At 37.6% G+C, this 18,889-nt stretch overlaps 1 protein-coding gene across 1 annotated transcript in view; it reads right to left on the reverse strand.

Moving 5' to 3' along the window:
- The window catches only part of SDK1 (sidekick cell adhesion molecule 1), a 655,892-nt gene that overhangs the window by 405,766 nt on the left and 231,237 nt on the right, over positions 1-18,889 (reverse strand). The window contains exon 3 of the mRNA XM_074965177.1: positions 5,981-6,140. Coding sequence (XP_074821278.1) covers positions 5,981-6,140 — 160 coding nt within the window. The remainder of the gene's footprint in view (positions 1-5,980; positions 6,141-18,889) is intronic.

The following is an 18,889-nucleotide window of genomic DNA, read 5'->3' on the forward strand; positions in this document are numbered from 1 at the left end:
GAATATGCTGCTCAAACAAACAGTTTCACTTTTGTTTCTCCTGCCCGTTCCTCCCTTCTCACATTTATCTCTAGACTTCTTCTCCTTGTCCAGATCTATTCCTCCCCCAACAATCTTCTATTCATTCAACTTTTTGAAACTTTGCACTTTTAGAGAGAGGTAAGGGATTGACTCTATGTACACAAATTTGCAGAGGAACAATAGCCTTGAGGTCTGTTATTTCTCACCTCTATATATTATTTATTTAAAATCATTTTTGCTGTTAACAAGCATGTTATCGCTGGAGACCCAAATCCACAGTTTGAGAACTGCAAAACTAAGCATCTCTGATGGTATCTTCTAGACTGAGCACTGAGTCCCATTGGGTAGATAAAAAGATTAACCTACATAATCTATACAGAAGCCCCTGGAACTCCATAAGATTGGGTCCCTAATCCATGAACTATTGAAACTCATTTACAAAACTTTTCTTAAACATTACATGAATATATTGTCTTATACTATCAAATTAGAATTCATAATCCCTATTCCATGATGAGATATCTTTGAGCTATAATATATCTTAATTAAAACTATCTTTAGATAGGCTTTTTCCTGCAAAAAGCATTTTATCAAAAAAATTCAATTTAAATTTCAAAAATCCATATTTTTGAAAAAAAAATCATTGATTTTTATCCACCCTGGTATGTGCCCGTGTCACCACTGGAAACTTGAGTATCCAAATAAAATGGTTGAGATAGTGGAGAATGACAATGGGTATCAGGCCATGCTTCTAGGAAGTACATTGAGTAAAAGTCTTTCCCCTAGTACTGTAGAGGTACCAGGGCTCTATTGCACCTCGTTCTAAGAGATTCTGCTTCTTGTTTGAGAATCTACTCAGAAGGATGGCCCCTGAAAGGGTGGAGCAAAAGGTTTTGGAGGGGGCAATGGAAACTCAATCACATAGCCAGAATGGATGATATTTAATACCCACTTGTCCATGGTTATTGCACTCCAAGTGTGGAAAAAGGGCACTAGACAATCCCCAAAGGATATATGGGGATTGGCAGGCAGTGGCATTACTGGTTTGCAGCTTTCAAGCTTAACGAGGATGTTTATCTCCTGAGATGAAACCAGAACCAGTTTTATCACATCCAGAGTTTAAATCCTGCAACCAAAATCTTTATGTCAAAACGTGCCCTTTCTTGCAATACATTCCAACATACATACAGCACAAAAACCTTCCTGGGAGAGCACATGAATATGAAGACAGCAAATCTAGAGGTTTTTCATTCATACAAGTTCACAACCCTTTTGTGCTTACCTTGGGTTACAGAGAGCTATTAAAATTAATAAATTTTATTTAGCTTGCAAAATTAATATTTTGTAACAGTTATTGTAATTATCAATAGTTCATATTTTACGAGCTTTTCAAGCACATATAGCTGTAGCAAATGTGCTTTAATTAGATATCAAAAACAAGAACAGTTAAGTGCTAAATAAAATAACCGTGCCTTACATCTTGGCCTGAAATTCATTAGACTAAATTGAATATAAAGATAAGAAACAAGGTACTGTGTATGTAATTGGTATGTGGTCTCTCTCTCTCACACACACACACACAGTTACAGTCCACTGATCTGAGTTTGTTACAAGACCAGTACATGGTAAAATGATAATTGTTGTTTTAATTTATTACAGATGTGCACAAATCTGAATACTGAATACCATGGCAATCTGAACTTTTTGTTTCAGTTCACATGTGTCAGGCATATTGTTATTCAGATTTTTTTTCCCAGGAGCAGAAAATAAGAAGTTTCTCACTCATCCAAGCATCTTTAACGTTCTTGAGTCCTACTCTCTGCCTTTTGATACCACCCCAGAGGTCCCAGGTCCTGCCCTCCCCTTACGCTCTTCCTTCTTACCCCTTCAGTGACAGTTAGTGGTTTCAGATCCTTCTACCAGCTTCCCTGCTGCTGATACACTGCAGTCAACTTTGCTCCTGTCAATCAAAAGAAGTGTCGCACTGACTCAGTGATGCTCATGCTTCCTGCTGTGATTAATCATCCTATTAGATGTTTTCTTCTGAAAAAATATTAAAAATCTCCATTTTATAACCTAAACACCACAGTCCATGGTGTGTGTACAGCACGTTTTGACATATCTGAATAGCTGGCATTCACAAAACTGTTCAACCATAAGTGGTCCCACAAAGTAGAATCCCTTAATGTTTAGCAGAAGTGCAATCAGAAGTAAAGTTGATGTGGAAATAGAGACTCTGAATGTCTCCATAAGCATTCCCTTCTTTGGGGTAGAAGGTATATTACTGGCATTTACTATATTGAAAGAGGATACAGGGAATTCTGTTAATTATTCCCCAAAAGTTATTACCCAAACCCACATATTCTATGCAGTACAGAACCACTGGTTTTGGGGAAAAGCAAGCTTCTTTTCTCCACAGTAAGGTCCTGGTAAAAATTAAAGTTATAGAAAGAAACCCTTTCCTGGGCTTAATCAGAAGAAATGATAAGTCTATCTAAGTTTATACACAGTAAGGAAATTTAGATTTGTCTTTCTATACTAGACAAGAATAGATCTGGATGAAGACGTTAACAGAGCTAGTCCTAAAAGAAGTAGATGAGACTTAAGGCAAGAATACCTCTGTCTTCCAAGAACACAGGCATATGGGATAGCATAAAGTAGATAATGTAGGAAAACTTAATACTTAGGTTATTATATTCTTCAGTAGAGGGAACAGGCTTTATTCCATAAATATGCTACAGTCAGCTGGGTATGTCATTCGGCTGGATCTGTACTGTCTGAAAGAAGAGAAACTGTGATGCTGGCATGAGATACTGCAAATAGACTATCCAGTGAAGGAAGCGGAGCAAAGTGATTTAACTTCAGTATTCCGATTTACAGTGTTCTACTGCAAGTGGTGCAGCTGCTTGTGTGTGTCTTTAATGCTTTGTGATGAAATGGTCATTCCAGTCGTGCCACAAACAGCCCCAAAGCACTGCAGCCCCTCAAACAAAGCTGAAAGTATAAATGGAATTAAAATGGACCCATTCCATAGTGAACAACTATCTTAAGAGGCAGAAAAACAACCAGTATTGTGAACTAAGAAACATGCTCCTGCGAGTAGAGGTGAAGGAGAGATGATGAGAAAATGTTCCCTTGTGAGTTACTGTCACTTACCTGATTGATAGAGAATGGTAGTGCTTCCTTCTGTATGTCTACTCTGGTGGCAACTGTATCCTAAAATAATATTGCACTACCAGCAACTCTGTATACTGCAAAGGTGGCCACAATGTGGCCAGCAGAGCCCTGTAATGCACATTTCTGCTACGCTACATGTTTATGAAAGAGGTGTGGCCTACATAAGTATGGGGACTGTATGTTCTAAAATGCCTTGCTTTGCAAGGTGCAAAGGCAACAGAAAAACAATAATGACATGCAGATAAAATCCAAAAAATAATCCAAGAAAGATGGAGGCACTCTCGATAGGTAACAATCCTGTGTTGCTAAAGGATCAACGAGACTTGATTGGGCTCCCTCAATTCTACTATCTATGATTTTATGAAGAAAGAGTAAAAGGAGGGAGTAGAGAAATGGAAATAGGTGAAAGTGACAACTTTTAGATTAGCAAACTTCATTTTATTAATTGCATTTAATTTATTCTCAATGACGTAAAACCCAATTTCAAAAACCCCAAATCTAGGAAAATATATATGTCACATAAAGTATTCAAGTGGCCAGCATGAAGCTTTACCAGTTTGCATTGTATTACTATTTTACCAATTTGTATTTTTGTAACTTTATTCAAAATCTTTTTTTAATAAAAAGAAGAAATGCTACCCATATTTTTTGTTTCTTTCAACATGTGCAATCTTATATTCTAATAACTATGTGTTAGTTACCTTGGAAACCGCTGTAGGGTGAATTTTGATTGGATGTATTATCAGATTAATTCTTTACAATTGTGGATACTGTTTAAAAATGGTGCACATGTTTGTGCATTTTTATGGTACAGGTGCCGAGATGTCACCTCCTCCTCCTCCTCAATGTAAATGTTCAACATTTTAAAAGTCTGTTGTTGCTGTTGTTATTGGAAGTGCAGAGAATATGAAAAATTATGCTGAATATTAGTAAATTATATTTTTGAAAAATCTACAAAAATGAATTATGAGCTAGTCTGTTTATGCAACTGAATTACAAGAACAATTATTGGTGTGAGTAGAGATTTTTAAGAAGCAATTTTGATAGAAGCAGTGATATCAAAGCGAATATATAAAATAGTTATAAATATCTGAGCCCAGGAAGAGAGAAGTGCCAGATACGTCCTGAAGTCCAGGAACTTTGCTGTTGATGTCACATGGAAGGCATTCACACATTATGGAGATGGGCAGTGGTATAAAACTCTAAAATAGATAGTTATCAGAATGTATGCACTGGCATTATTTCCACATACAATGTTATGAACCATTTTTGTTTACCGTGAGTATGTAAATAGAAGGATGCAGCTTTTTTTTAATTTCAAAATTAAACTTCACATTCATAGAAGCAGAAATAAAAAGAGTGGTGATTTTATACTACAGGCTTCATTCTGCACTTCCTATAACTTTGAATGCAGGGGGGCTTTGTCTGGCCAGTGAGAAGAAGATTCTTGGCTACTTTCAGGGATCCCTCCCTTTTGGGCTAAAGAAGGGAGGATGGGAGAGCATCACCTGAGTCAGGGACTGACTGAAATGAGCTCAGGTGGGCCACTGGCCCATGTGCATCTGGGGGAGGGGTATTTCTACTCCATTCCCTGCAGACAGTCATCTTTCACCCTGAAGCAGCAGCACCCATCCTCCCTGCCATGTAATCAGAAAATAAACAGGTTTTATCATCTGCTGTAGGCATTGCACTAGTTACTTGTTTCTGCTGGAAAGGAATTTTCCCTCACTAGGTTGTCCAGGGCAGAGCAGGCTTCCCCCACTCCTTCCCCACAGCAGGTCAGTGGCCTGGTTGGGTTGTCACAACCTAGCAGATGGGAGGTGTCCAGTGCAGATACTTGTTCCATAAGGAAGAATAGCTCCCTGGTAAACCAGGGAGTTGGATTTAGGGGAAGTCACCCCCTAGGGAAGCTGAGGAAGGGGAGCTGGAGCCTCTAACATCTAGTAAATTGGGGACTCAACCTCCTTTCCCCAGCTCCTTTAAATCTTCATATGAGGGGAAGGCTGAGGGGTCCCAGCAATGAGTTGGGGCCAAAACGGGAGAGGGGAGGGCTGATGGCAGCTCTCCCCAAACACATGGAAATGATTAAGGAAGGAATGATGACCTGCACTGTACAATTTCTTGCTGGGTAGTTGAGGCCGAATTAAAACCACATTCCTTGCATCTTGTCTTTCTTCCTGCTTGGCCAGGACAATAGCCCCTCTGAACTCAGTTCTCTATTAGGGGAATGTAGCTAAGTCAATATAACATACAACTGTGTAAAATTGGCTCTGCTTTCAACCCACCATACTTGGTCTCCAAAATGGAGAAGCAAGGTACTAGAGTAGGAGCTAGAGTGAAGTGAAAATGGAGAGTGAAATGAAAAGCCTTTTGTTAATTTAAAACACGGTTTTTTTGTTGTTTTAGAAGACACTACTGTACCAGGAAAATTTCTATTTTCAAAGGTGAGTACACTTATATAGGCATCATTTAAGAAATCTTTGAAGATGATATTGTAAGCATTTCCCTTCCACTGCATTCCTATTTTAGGGCCTGATTTGTAGCAAGTTATAAGCATTCTTTTAGCAAAACAGCAAGACACTTTCAAACTTCCACTCAATTTACTGTACATAGCATCACATTTTATTTATATAGTGCCATTGTTCCAACTTTCTTCATGATGCATTGGCACTGCCTGTCATCATTACCACACTGTGTTATTGTAACTAATAGCAAATCTTTTCTAAGTGCAATCACAAAAAATATTGCAATTAAAATGATATTTTAAAAAAAATCCATTTACTTATATTCAGTGGAGTAGGCAGTGATTTCAGTGTCATTGTGTAACCACTTAAATTCCAAAGGCCAGCTGCCTTCCGCAAGGCACGTGAGTACAAGACGGTTCCCCTCTAGATGGATCTGGGGCAAACCAGGCTCAGTCTTGAAGTAGGGTGCAACGTCATCTGAAACATACAAGAGAAAAAAATGTTTTCATGACTATGAAAATGGATATTATCCTTGATTTTAGGCCACCAATATTTAGCCAATTTCCTTCTAAATTATTTAATAAAATAGGGGACTAGGCTGTCCAGTACTTAAGTATCAACCTCCTAAGCATCAACCGTCTGTATCTAGAAACATGCTACTGGTTAAAATTTTGCTTGGTTCACAAGTTAAAAACAAGTTTGGAATCCTCAGCCTAGGCTCCTCTTCGTAGGTGTTTATTTACATGGCAAAAGCACTGGACAACCTGGAACATATTCTTGAGCCTCTGCTCATCAGAGCTATACAACAGAAATCTACACAGTGCCTACATCTGTGTTTAATGTGTCTGGTAGTAGCCATTGCTATTAGTTTCTTACTTTCATTAACACTAAATCCACTCACAAAACTTTAAAAATCCCTTTGAAAAAAAAATATCAGAAAACCAAGGTTGAACGGAAGTGATCATCACAGCAGGACAAGTCTCAGGGCAAATGAAGAATTCTGACAAAAGATCAGCTTAGAACAAAACATCTTACAAAATAGCAAGATTAATATATCTTTCAATATTGTCTCTAACTACAGTGTCTTAAATTATATTTTCTGTGACCAATCACAGGTTTTGAATTAGGGTGTTTTAATAACGTTCAAGGGTCAGATAGATGTAGCATGCAAACTCTTATTCTTCTGTGGATCACAATTGCTAACCATAGTCCATTAGATGAAATTAGGGGTTGTTAATGCAAACAAAAAAGATGCTCCTCTTTCATGTGGAAGGAAATATCCAACAGGATTCTGAAACATTCTGAGCCCAAACAAACACCCACTGACATTCACTAAAGCAGGATCTGGCCGATATTATCTAATCACGGATACAGTCAAGTTAGCTCAAACTATCATCAACTACCAAACTACCTGAAACCAGACATTACCACTACTAATAGACCATTTTGAAAAGACAGATCAAAAGAAAGTTGAATGTTCAGATTTTCTTATTCTGGGTATGTCTTTTTATTTAAATTACACTGACAAAATACCCCATTAATGGTACTGAGCCTATTTAGTAAACATGCAAGGCCTATTTGTGCATGGAATCTGGACTCTCTTCCTAGTTGTTTTATAGATTTCCTGTGTAACCTTGGGCAAGTCACTTAGGGGCAGAGCCTCAGTTGGTTTAAATTGTCATAGCTCTTGCTCAAGTTTGGAGCTATGACAATTTACACCAGGTGAAAAACTGCCTTAATCTCCCTGTATGAAATCAAGGACTTCAGTCTTTATATTTTATTTTCCATTTGTAATTTGGGGGTAATAATACTTCCCTTACCCACATGGGTGTTGTGAGGACAAATTAAAAAAATATAAGCAACTTAAAAACCTAAGAATATAAAAGAATTTCTGTTGCTCATATAGGACGGTTCTAACAGAAAACTAAGACAAACTTTACATTTACCGCATTACACAAAATGTGGACCTGATATGAATACAAAATGAGCCCCATTAATAGAATACGTTACTGTCCAGATAGAGCTTGAAAGAAAAAAAGTCAATACGGAATTGAGTCAAAACTGCTTTTTTGTCTGTCAGATTATTCAGTTAAACATTCCATTAAATTAGGTTCCTATCAGTGTTAAACTATAGCAATATTACTTTCCAGTAGAGTATAAGTCAACGCTGGTTTTATGCACTAGTCAAATTCCAATTAAATTAGACCAAGTTATTCAACAAGAAAGTCTACAAAATTCAGCTCCCATTGGTGTAATAGTGCATAAATACAAATATGTTGCTTTCCAGATCACAGAGTTTCAGTACAAAAAATATGAAGAGATAGAGGTTTAATCAGGTGTGAAAGCAATTTCACCTGTGTACTGAAGAAAAAAAAATTAAAAACAAAAACCTGAAAGGAACCCAACATATAGCTGCTGGTGAAATCAGTGGAGATGCTCATGCCAGAGCTCCTTTGAGAGGTAAGTACTAGCAAGGCACTGTAGCCATTGTAGGCAGTCTCATCAGACAATTCCCCTCCATAAATGTAACAGCCTCAGTCTTGAAACCAATTAGGCTTTTTGCTCCCAATGCCCTTGGAAAGCTGTTCCAGAACGTCATTCCTCTGATGATTAGAAACCTTCACCTAATTTCAAACCTAAACTTGTTGATGACCAGTTTATATTCATTTGTTCTTGTGTCCACACTGGCACTGACCTTAAATAACTCCTCTCCCTCTCTGGTATTTATTAATCTGATACATTAATGGAGAGTAATCATATCTCCCTCAGCCTTCTTTTGGTTAGGCTAAACAAGCCAAGCTCCTTGAGTCTCCTCTCATAAGGTAGGTTTTCCCTTCTTCTGATCCTCCTAGAAGCCCTTCTCTGCACCTGTTCCAGTTTGAATTCATCTTTCTTAAACATGGGAGACTAGAATTGCACACACTATTCCAGGTGAGGCCTCACCAGTGCCTTGTACAATGGTATTAACACTTCCCTATTGCTGCTGGAAATACCTCACCTGATGCTTCCTAAGACTGCAGTAGCCTTTTTCAGTCTTATGACATTGGCAGTTCGTAGTCATCCTGAGATCAGCCAATACACACAGGTCTTTCTCCTCCTCTGTGCTTCCCACTGATACAGCCCCAGCTTATAACAAAAACTCTTTGTTAACTCCATATTGCATGACCTTGCACTTTGCACTATTAAATTTCATCCCATTTCTATTACTCTATAACTTTTCTGTAGATCATAAAAGCTGAGCTCCTGGAAAACAATACCAAAGTATGTAGCATTTATATGTTAGTATTACCTAAAAACTCATAGAATTAGATATATAAATTACATTTTTAGAATTAATATCACATTCTGAATGATTCCTTCTCATCATTTTTAATACTTAAAAATCCCTATTAAAATAAGCTCTGTTCACTCCACTGCCATACCCAATTCTTCTGATTGAATATAGAACTTTTATTGTGATTTTTATGCCCATTAATGGTGAGAGAGAGAAAGAATTATGGAGAAGTGCATGGATATTCCAAATTATTAAGGAGGAAAATTATATCTATCTGGGTCTCATAATGTCTACTCAGTTACACCAGATGATTTTTGAATTCAGTTACATTTTATAAAGTTTTGTTTTCATTACATTTTAAAAACTTTCAGTACTTTTTCCAAACAAATTTGGTGTTATTGTTCTAGACAAAAATATGTATTTATTAATTTTTTTTACTTTTTAAAATGAAAAGTAATGATATTATGATTAACGTTAACTTGACTGGGTTGTACAATGATGCTACTGTATCTTATTCTGTGCTTTCTGATATGAATTCTTAAAAAAAAAAAAAAAAAAAGTAACTCGGATGTTATTCATTCTTCCACCCCACTTTTTTTTGTAAATAGATATCTTGTGATTATGTTACCAATTTGTGGCAATACTGTTCTTAAGAATCAATGAAACATTATATTCTAGCAGTGCATGGGGTTTTTGTTGTGGTGGTGGTTATATTTTTAATGGCAATGTTTATCCTAGATGTTTAGAGGTTTTAATTATAGTACATTAAAATTTAGATCTTATGTTTTTCTTATGTATATGCTTCTATTTTGCCAATGATTTAGCAATAATTTATCAATATAATTATATTTTTAAATTTAAAGAATTTAAATATATAGTCTACATAAAGGAACTAATAAAGTAAATATCTTACATTATCCACTTTACCACATTAACTTGAATACTTTTTGTATTTTAATTGTCAAACTGACAACAGGACATCAAAGAATGCCCCCCCCCCAAATTTTTATAAACTAGTTGAGCTGAGAGACCTAATGACTGTAATCTATATCCTAACCTGACCTTCTCTTTTATTTTCCCTTTCCTTTTTTTTAAAAAAAGAAATAATAATCCACCCCCAGATACCAGAAGAATCAATTGTACCATAAACAAGGGGTGCCACTAGCACACAAATTCTCTAAAACGTTCTTGTAAAGTGACAATAAAATTTATTAAGCCATCATAATAAGCGCTATCAATCAGGTTAGAGTCCAGCTGAGGAAGGATTAGAAATCTCAGCATGAATGGAGCAATCAGCCTGAATGGGACCTTTATTAATCGCACTCTGGTTTTTAGACAGCTGAATTTCCCAGGGCGACTAACCTTTTGGTTAAAACTGCTAATCTTCCTTTCAAAACTTATTTTATATCAAACTCAAACATTTTCATTCTCCAGCACACTGCATGGATTTACTACTGAAGGACTGAAAGTTATAGCTTTACAGTTTGAGGAAAAGACCTAATGCACTATTTGTTATCTCTCTGGTCAGTCAATCAATATGAAAATTATGGATCTCTTCTTGTTTTGGTAAATAGTCACCCAAACTTCATTTGCAGATAATTTTGGGTACAACAGTAAAACTGCGAAAATTATGAAATGCACAGATTACCGCAAAGAAACTTCTCAAAGTTTTAACAGCAGAAAGATTTCAATACTTTAGCATAATAAGTCATGGCACATTTCCAGGTATTTTGCTTTATAACTATCATAAATTAAACCCAGCCACATAGCCATTACTAAAATAAATGGACAGTGCATTCTATGATGTTATCATCCTTGCTGGGGTTTTTTAATTATATTTTCCCACTTCCTTGAAAATGTTCAACAATTCATTAATTCCAAATGGGTCAGTGATTAGAGCAAATTAATAAGATTCTACAGTTTTTGTCTTATACTTGGTACAGAACATGTCAGACATACGGAATCAAATCCCATCAATTTCATCCAAGGCAAAAGAAAGAAAATTTTTTTCCAATATGTCTAACTTTTCTAAAAATGTATTGAAAGCTGTAAGTACAGAGAATCAATAATAAGAAAAAATACAGTAGAACCTCAGAGTTACAAACTGACCAGTCAACCACATGCTTCATTTGGAACTGGAAATACACAATCAGGCAGCAGCAGCCACCAAAAAAAACCCAACACACCAAAAAACAAAACAAAAAGAAGGAAATGCAGAAGGGTGCTGTGTTAAAGGTAAAGTACTAAATAAATAAATAAATGGAAAGAAGTATTTTTCTTCTGCATAGTAAAGTTTCAAAGCTATGGTAAGTCAATATTCAGTTGTAAACTTTTGAAAGAACAACCATAATGTTTTGTTCAGAGTGCCAAACATTTCAGAGTTCCAAACAACCTCCATTCCCAGGGTATTTGTAACTCTGAGGTTCTACTGTATATAACTGGATAAATACATTTTAATACTTCAATCTAATAATAAAAAGCATTCAAGTACATATATCCATTCTCGTGGAGTTTTGCTAAGTAAATAAAGTGGCAGATTTTGTTTAACCAAGCTAACCACAGATGTGTAAAGAAATGCATGGAATAAGACCATTTGTCATATTTCTTCCTTATGAGACTATTGAGCCATCCACTGAGATTAATATCCAATGAAATGGACATCAGCAAAATAAATGGTTGCCCTAATAAGCTATTTGTTCCTGTTTCAACATCCATGTTAATAAGAAGCAGACATTATGCTGGTAAAAATCCTTCTGTTACTTCACTCCTATGTAAGCATTTACCCTTTCTAAAAAACAATTTTATTTAAAAGTCAGAGCAAAACTGCTGTCCAAAACTTTGCACCTAGCCTTATCCACAATGATTTAAAACCTCACTGCTGATGCAGCCCACCAAGAGGTTTTTTTCAGATTTCAAATGTTATAATCAAGCTGGTATTGTATTAAAGTGGTCTTCAGAATTCAATCAAATTTTCTTTGAAGCTAAATTTTAATAGACCTACTGGAATGTTTTAAAAAAGAATATAGCACACAATATAAATTATCCTGATGATCCAGAAAATTTACTTAAACCCTTTAAGTCATTTTATCCTCTAATCTTTTATTCCTGATTTTCTCATCAAGCATTCACCATTAGTTTAACAAATTCAATTATGTAATCAGCAATCACTAAAAATTCACTAAAAGAAAAAATGAAAATAAGATACTGAGCAAAGCTCCTAAAAGAAAAGGTAGCCAAAAAGCCTTGATGACTGTGTGTTCTTCGAAGCCAAGTGTAGTGCCATGGAGAACTAGCCATATTTTCAGTATTGGTGTTCATTTATAGAGAGTATAAATTTATAGAGAGTATAACCAGTCGGAGAACACTTCAATCTCTCTGGTCACGCAATCACAGACATGAGGGTCGCTATCTTAAAGCAAAAAAACTTCAAATCCAGACTCCAGCGAGAAACTGCTGAATTGGAATTCATTTGCAAATTGGATACTATTAATTTGGGCTTGAATAGAGACTGGGAGTGGCTAAGTCATTATGCAAGGTAGCCTATCTCCCCTTGTTTTTTTCCTACAACCCCCCCCCCAAGACGTTCTGGTTAAACTTGGATTATTGCTGTGCACATTGTAAGATGAGCTATTGCCAGCAGGAGAGTGAGTTTGTGTGTGTGGTTTTTGGAGGGGGGTGTGGGGGGGGGTGGTGAGAAAACCTGGATTAGTGCTGGAAATGACCCACCTTGATTATCATGCGCATTATAAAGAGAGGTTTCAAAGAGGGATGGGCTATTACCAGCAGGAGAATGAGTTTGTATGTGTGTCTGGGGGGGGGGGGGGAAGGGTGAGAAAACCTGGATTTGTGCTGGAAATGGCCCTCCCTGATGATCACTTTAGATAAGCTGTTACCAGCAGGACAGTGGGGTGGGAGGAAGTTTTGTTTCATGGTCTCTGTGTGTATATAATGTCTTCTGCAGTTTCCACGATATGCTATGCATCCGATGAAGTGAGCTGTAGCTCACGAAAGCTCATGCTCAAATAAACTGGTTAGTCTCTAAGGTGCCACAAGTACTCCTTTTCTTTTTTCTTTTTAGAGAGTATAGTGATACTTATGCCCCCAAAGCATGTTTTAAACAGAGTTAAATAGAGGCAGTTAAAGTGGGAGGCATTTAAATTTCAAATTGGACTATTAGGGGGAAGTTAACTATGACTCCCATATGGCAGACCCAGAATAACCACTCTAGGAAGTGTAAGTTCAGCCAGAATGAGGAAAGCTGACTCAGGAAGAAAAGAAGGATGCAGAAGCTAGTTAGAATGTGGGGACACAGCTGAGCAATTCAACATGACACAGGGAGTCTCTCTTTATTAGTTCAATTGTTGGACAGACAGAAAAGCCCAATCCAAAGAGGGACCGGGGCAACTCAAGGTTCAGCAGAGCTCAAAAGAAGTAAAGGAGCCCCACGACAAGTTCCTTTAAGGCACTATTTCAGTTTCACTGCACTGAAGTTTGGTTCAGCTTTCAAGTGAGTACTTCTGTGCTTGTATATTCCATTCAACCCTCCCTTCTATTCACAGTGCTACACAAGCAAAATTGAACATATTAATAAAATACATACATTTTAACTGTATAAAACCAATTAATTAATTTTCCCCCTCACCACCAAAAAGCCAGGGTATAATTTAGAAGCAAAAGTAGCGTTTATACATGCATAGCCCAGAAGCATATTTTTCCTGCACACCAAAGCCTTATACATTCACATTATTTGCTTCTTTTTATATGTTTTGTTCTGGTAATCAACTCTTCTTGACCTGACTGGAGCTTTACCTGCTGGTAAATCTGACTGAAACTGAAATTCAGAGGGAGTTGGGCACCTAACACCCCTAACCCCTTTCTGAAAAGGTAGAAGATGCTATAATTATCTTGATCTCATAGAAAGAAACTTTTCCAACTGAAGTACTAAGAGGACACAAACAAATTAAAAGAAGACAGCTGGGGCCCCAAACTAAGGACTACTGATTTGGGAAAGGCCGAGTAGTTACAATATGGAACATGCATCTACCAGAGGGTATAGCCACAGGTACAGGAATATCAAACCTAATTTCTAGAGATTAGATGCAGGGAACTGAACATAAACTACCCTAAATTCCCTTATTGTAACCTTTCCTCTCTCATCCCAGAACAGTGCAATAGTTCAAACAGAGTAAGGCTCAGTGTGTACTACACAGGGTAGGAGGGAAAATTTGTCCACCTTGCTATCACATATACAGAAACTCTGTGGCCCTTCCTCTAGCCTTCAAAGTTAACAAAAGGGGATTCAGAACACCTGAAGTTATACACTCTGTCTAAATAAAACTGTAAAGCCAGATATATGTTGAGACTATGCCATAATTTCTCTTTCATTGCTTAAGGATTATGGACAGAAGTAAGCCATAACCGTGGACAGAAAGAGGATAAAAAACTTTGGGAAGGAAATTGGGATAAGCACAGATTACTTTATCCCACAAACAAACTGTAGGGGAGTGTTGCTAAGACCTAGACTTACCTACATAAAGCAATGATCCCCAAGAAACCAATCTTCAGGACAGAGGAAGAGGGGATTTAAATAAAACAGTTTGAAGGGATAAAGGCAGAGAACCAGGGCTCTGACCAGGCTCCTGGGAGGCAAGGAAGATCCATTTGGGTGTGTAAGGGGGGGAAAAAAAAGTTTGACAGTTTAAGAAGCAAGGAGATGGGGACCCACAAGAACACCTCCAACCTTTCCTCTCTAAGGATGATAAACCAGAAAACAGAGGGAAAGGCCTTTTTCAAATCTTGCAAGCAGAAAAGACAGAACAGTGAAGCTGTCAGATTTGTAGCTGAACGGGGTTCCTTAGCACAACGCATCAAGTACACCCTGAACTATATTCACTATGCTACCAAGATGCTAATGGAATCTTCTTGATTTTCTTAGAGATCCCCAGTCTCTTTAGCATGTTCCTTTCATATTCAAGGGCTGATAGCAAAAGTGGATTTCAGTTGGGATGCAGGAAAGAGTCGAGGCACAGCAGATCTGTGTGGTGGATTATGTCGTCTTTATTTTCAGGCCTCCTGAAAATGTCCAAACTCTTTAGACACCGATTGGCACTACTAACTTGACAGTTGACTGGCTCTAATTTATCTTTCTCAGCACCCTCCCAAAGGAGCAGGAGAGAGACACGGCATACAACTAACTGAATTCAAAATAGGATCAAACAATCATACCTCATGGTTTGGATATCTGCTAAAAAATCTGTCAGTGTTCCTCCTATGCCCAAGTGATTCACCAACTGGAATACACTGCCTAATTAGCCATTTTACCTATCTTTTATTCCCTCTATCTGCAGCACATGAAGAGCCTGGATGGATTTTATCTCAGACTGTAGTTCCAAGATCATCAACATATTTAATTGGTTAGTCTCTAAGGTGCCACAAGTACTCCTTTTCTTTCTCTGAAAGAAGTCAGTGATAGTCATAGAATTTTGGGCCAGAACGGACCACCTGATCATCTAGTCTGATCTCCTGAACATCACAGGCCACTACATTCCACCCAGTTATCCCTGTATTGAACCTAATAACCTGGATTAGACTAAAGTATTACAGGAGACTAAACTACAGGAAGAATGGAAGTGCACCAAGGTCCAAGGTAATGTCAGGGAAATAATTTGGTGAGATATACCCAGATGATCCCAGCAAACTAGCCTTACCCTATGCTTTGGATAGATATATGTAACCTGTGACTGTCTTGGTTGTAGGGATGTAAGGCACAGAGAGGCTAAGTGACATGTCCAAGATCATACAGGAAGTCCATCGTGGAGCAGGGAATTGAAGCTGGGCCAGTGTCCCAGCCAGTGGGCCATCCTTCCGCCCTTTTGGTAGATGGTGTTATATAAATACAATACAATTATTTTGTATTTGATTGTCTACTATATATTTCTCGATAGCTCTAGCAGGTATGGTGTATCAGATAAAAGGAGCTAGCTGTCCAATACTCAATATCTGCCCTGAAAAATCAGTCAGGCAAAGGTTCTACAACTAGAGAATCCCAGGAGGAAGATTTCAGAGTAGCAGGTGTGTTAGTCTGTATCCGCAAAAAAAAAAAAAAAAAAAGGAGTACTTGTGGCACCTTAGAGACTAACACATTTATTTGAGCATAAGCTTTCGTGATCTACAGTAGTACTGTACAGTAGTACAGTAGCTACTGAAGTGAGCTGTAGCTCACGAAAACTTATGCTCAAATAAATGTGTTAGTCTCCAGGAGGAAGAGGAGGTCTAACTGCATAGCCCTGTAAGAACGGACTGGGAGCAATAGTTCTAAAGGCCACTGCTGAGATCTTAAAAATTTAACTGAGGGAACATTACTTCATAGTGATAGCTTAGTGAGAGACAAATGACAAAGGCGTCTGGCAACTGGATTCCATTCTTGAGATACAATATCATGGGAAACAGCCACTAAACTGTGATACTTATTATCTCAAAAAATATTCACCTCAGATTCAAAGCACAACGAGAGGAAGGATAGTCCAGTGGTAAGGGTGTTAGCCTGAGACTCAGGAGATCTAGGTTCAAGTTTCTACTTTGGGCAACTCGCTTAGATTTTCAGCACCTCAATTCTCCTTCTGTAAAATGAAAGAACACCAATTCCCTATTTTAGGGTTGTTGAGAGGATAAATAAAAGTTCACACTATGAGGTGCTCAGATACTATGGTAAGTGGGTCCTTGTGAGTACCTTAGATAGAGGAGTGCCTTAGATCTAGAGAGTCAACGGATCTTAAGTAGGAGCTTTGTACCTGAACCAGCTCCTTTCAGGGAAATTTATCTCCAGTTCCTCTGTACAGAAGTTGTCCTGCAGCATCTGACCCTCAAGATCTTATTTCTAGTCTGTAAAGTGGACCTTGATAAGGGCTGTGCTGAAGAAGCAGGGTGTATGTAAGCCAACTTGAGCAACACGGAAAGATGAGTACTAAAAGGCAGTCCATCCTGTTGGTTGGCGATTGGTTGTGATTGGTCATAGATGACTAACTGGATGACACAAAACTATAGCAGTTTACTTTAAGCTTACTTTTAAAAATAGTAATAATAATAATAATTAATAACAACAGAATTAAGAAAACCAAAGTGGAACAGCATGGGGTTAACAGACTAAAAGAAAGAAAGAAAAATCTTTTCAGTGAGCTTGAAAGAAGAATGCAATAAAAAGAAATGGAATATAAATATATAAAATAGCAAGCAAGCAAAATAATGAAATCAACAAAGAAAACACTTTCATCATTGTTATTTTACATACATTTTGAAAGTATCATGCTGAATAATATCCAGAGTCTTATGTTATGAATTAATCAAAATTAAACTCATATATTTATATTTCCCTTTATGGATTTTTTCTTCTATGGATAATGGTCTTGATTCCACCAAGTTACATTTCTCCTACCTATAATGCTACGGATATACCAGAAATTTTCATTTCCAGGGCCAGTACTGTCAACAGTGCCAAATCTTTAACCACAGACAAGAGCAACACCCCATCAAAGACAGGTTAAAATGCTGGTGTAACATTTACTACTGATGCTTCAGTGCACATGGCATGGAGTGCAAACAGCTTTGTACTGATTGACAGCTGATAACTAGAACCTCCTGGGGAATCAAAACCTCTTTTTATCATGCCCTGGCTTGGACACATCCCAAGTCTCTTCTCTTCCTTCTTTTCAAAAGGAAACTTCCATCTCTTATTCCCTTAACTCCCCCACCCCTCCCCCCACACACACAAGTTCTGGATGCAAGATTTATTGCCCTGTGCAACTGAACCTGCCTATCTTGTATGGCTTAGGAGTATGGGGAAGGTCAGGCACTGAATCTTGGGCCCTTACAGCATAGAGACCAAATTGAATGGCTTAGTTTCAGGGGCCCAGATTTTTTTAAATTAGTCTTATGCTTGAGTTTAAACTTTTAAAATACAGCGTTGAGACACAGTAGAAGATCACCATCTACAATGTCAAAGGTACATTAACATGTTGGTGTCTCCTTAGCAGTATTGCTCTGCAAGAAGGCTGTTCTAGCCAATATGTCGCTAGTTGTGATTCAGATCGTTTTGGCTGTAAGTGTGATAAATCGTTGAACACACCAATTAAATTAAACAAATGTTTTACTGCCATTCTCCAAGCGTATATTTCAAAACAGATAAATCACCATTAAGATACCTGATTGTTTTTTTAAATACTATTATGATTTGAAATTCTCACATAATGATATTACATGAGCAAAGCTTCTGTCATGGGGTGTATGTACCCCAGCTACCTAATACAGGTTTCTTGATGATGTTTTAAAGAAAGTCATACCACTGAACTGTTGGAAGGCACTAGCTAAGCACCTGGAACCAGAGTTTGTTGAAGTGCTAAACCAGCTTTTAACAGCAGTAGCCTCCTGTGCAGGCACAGGAAGAATTTGGACTAACTCCTTCAATGTTAAGAAATTGATTGGGAGTTGAAAAAGCAGAAAAACTTGTCTCTCTTTTCTAGGCTAGAAATAAAAATGACAAGGGGGAGGATGAGATCTACTACTTTTAAAAGTTTGAAGGATAGTCTGCGTAACTGTCAAGGTTCCTTCCCCACTCTGTTCTCTAGGGTACAGATGTGGGGACCTGCATGATAGACCCCCTAAGCTTATTCTTACCAGCTTAAGTTAAAAACTTCCCCAAGGTACAAACTTTGCCTTGTCCTTGAACCCTATGCTGCCACCACCAAGCGTGTTAAACAAAGAACAGGGAAAAAGCCCACTTGGAGACATCTTCCCCCAAAATATTCCCCCAAGCACTACACCCCCTTTCCTGGGGAAGGCTTGGTAAAAATCCTCACCAATTTGTACAGGTGAACACAGACCCAAACCCTTGGCTCTTAAGAGCAATGAAAAATCAATCAGGTTCTTAAAAGAAGAATTTTAATAAAAGAAAAGGTAA

The sequence above is a fragment of the Natator depressus genome, chromosome 10 (genome assembly GCF_965152275.1).
Source record: "Natator depressus isolate rNatDep1 chromosome 10, rNatDep2.hap1, whole genome shotgun sequence".
In the NCBI taxonomy this organism is placed as follows: Eukaryota; Metazoa; Chordata; order Testudines; family Cheloniidae; genus Natator; species Natator depressus.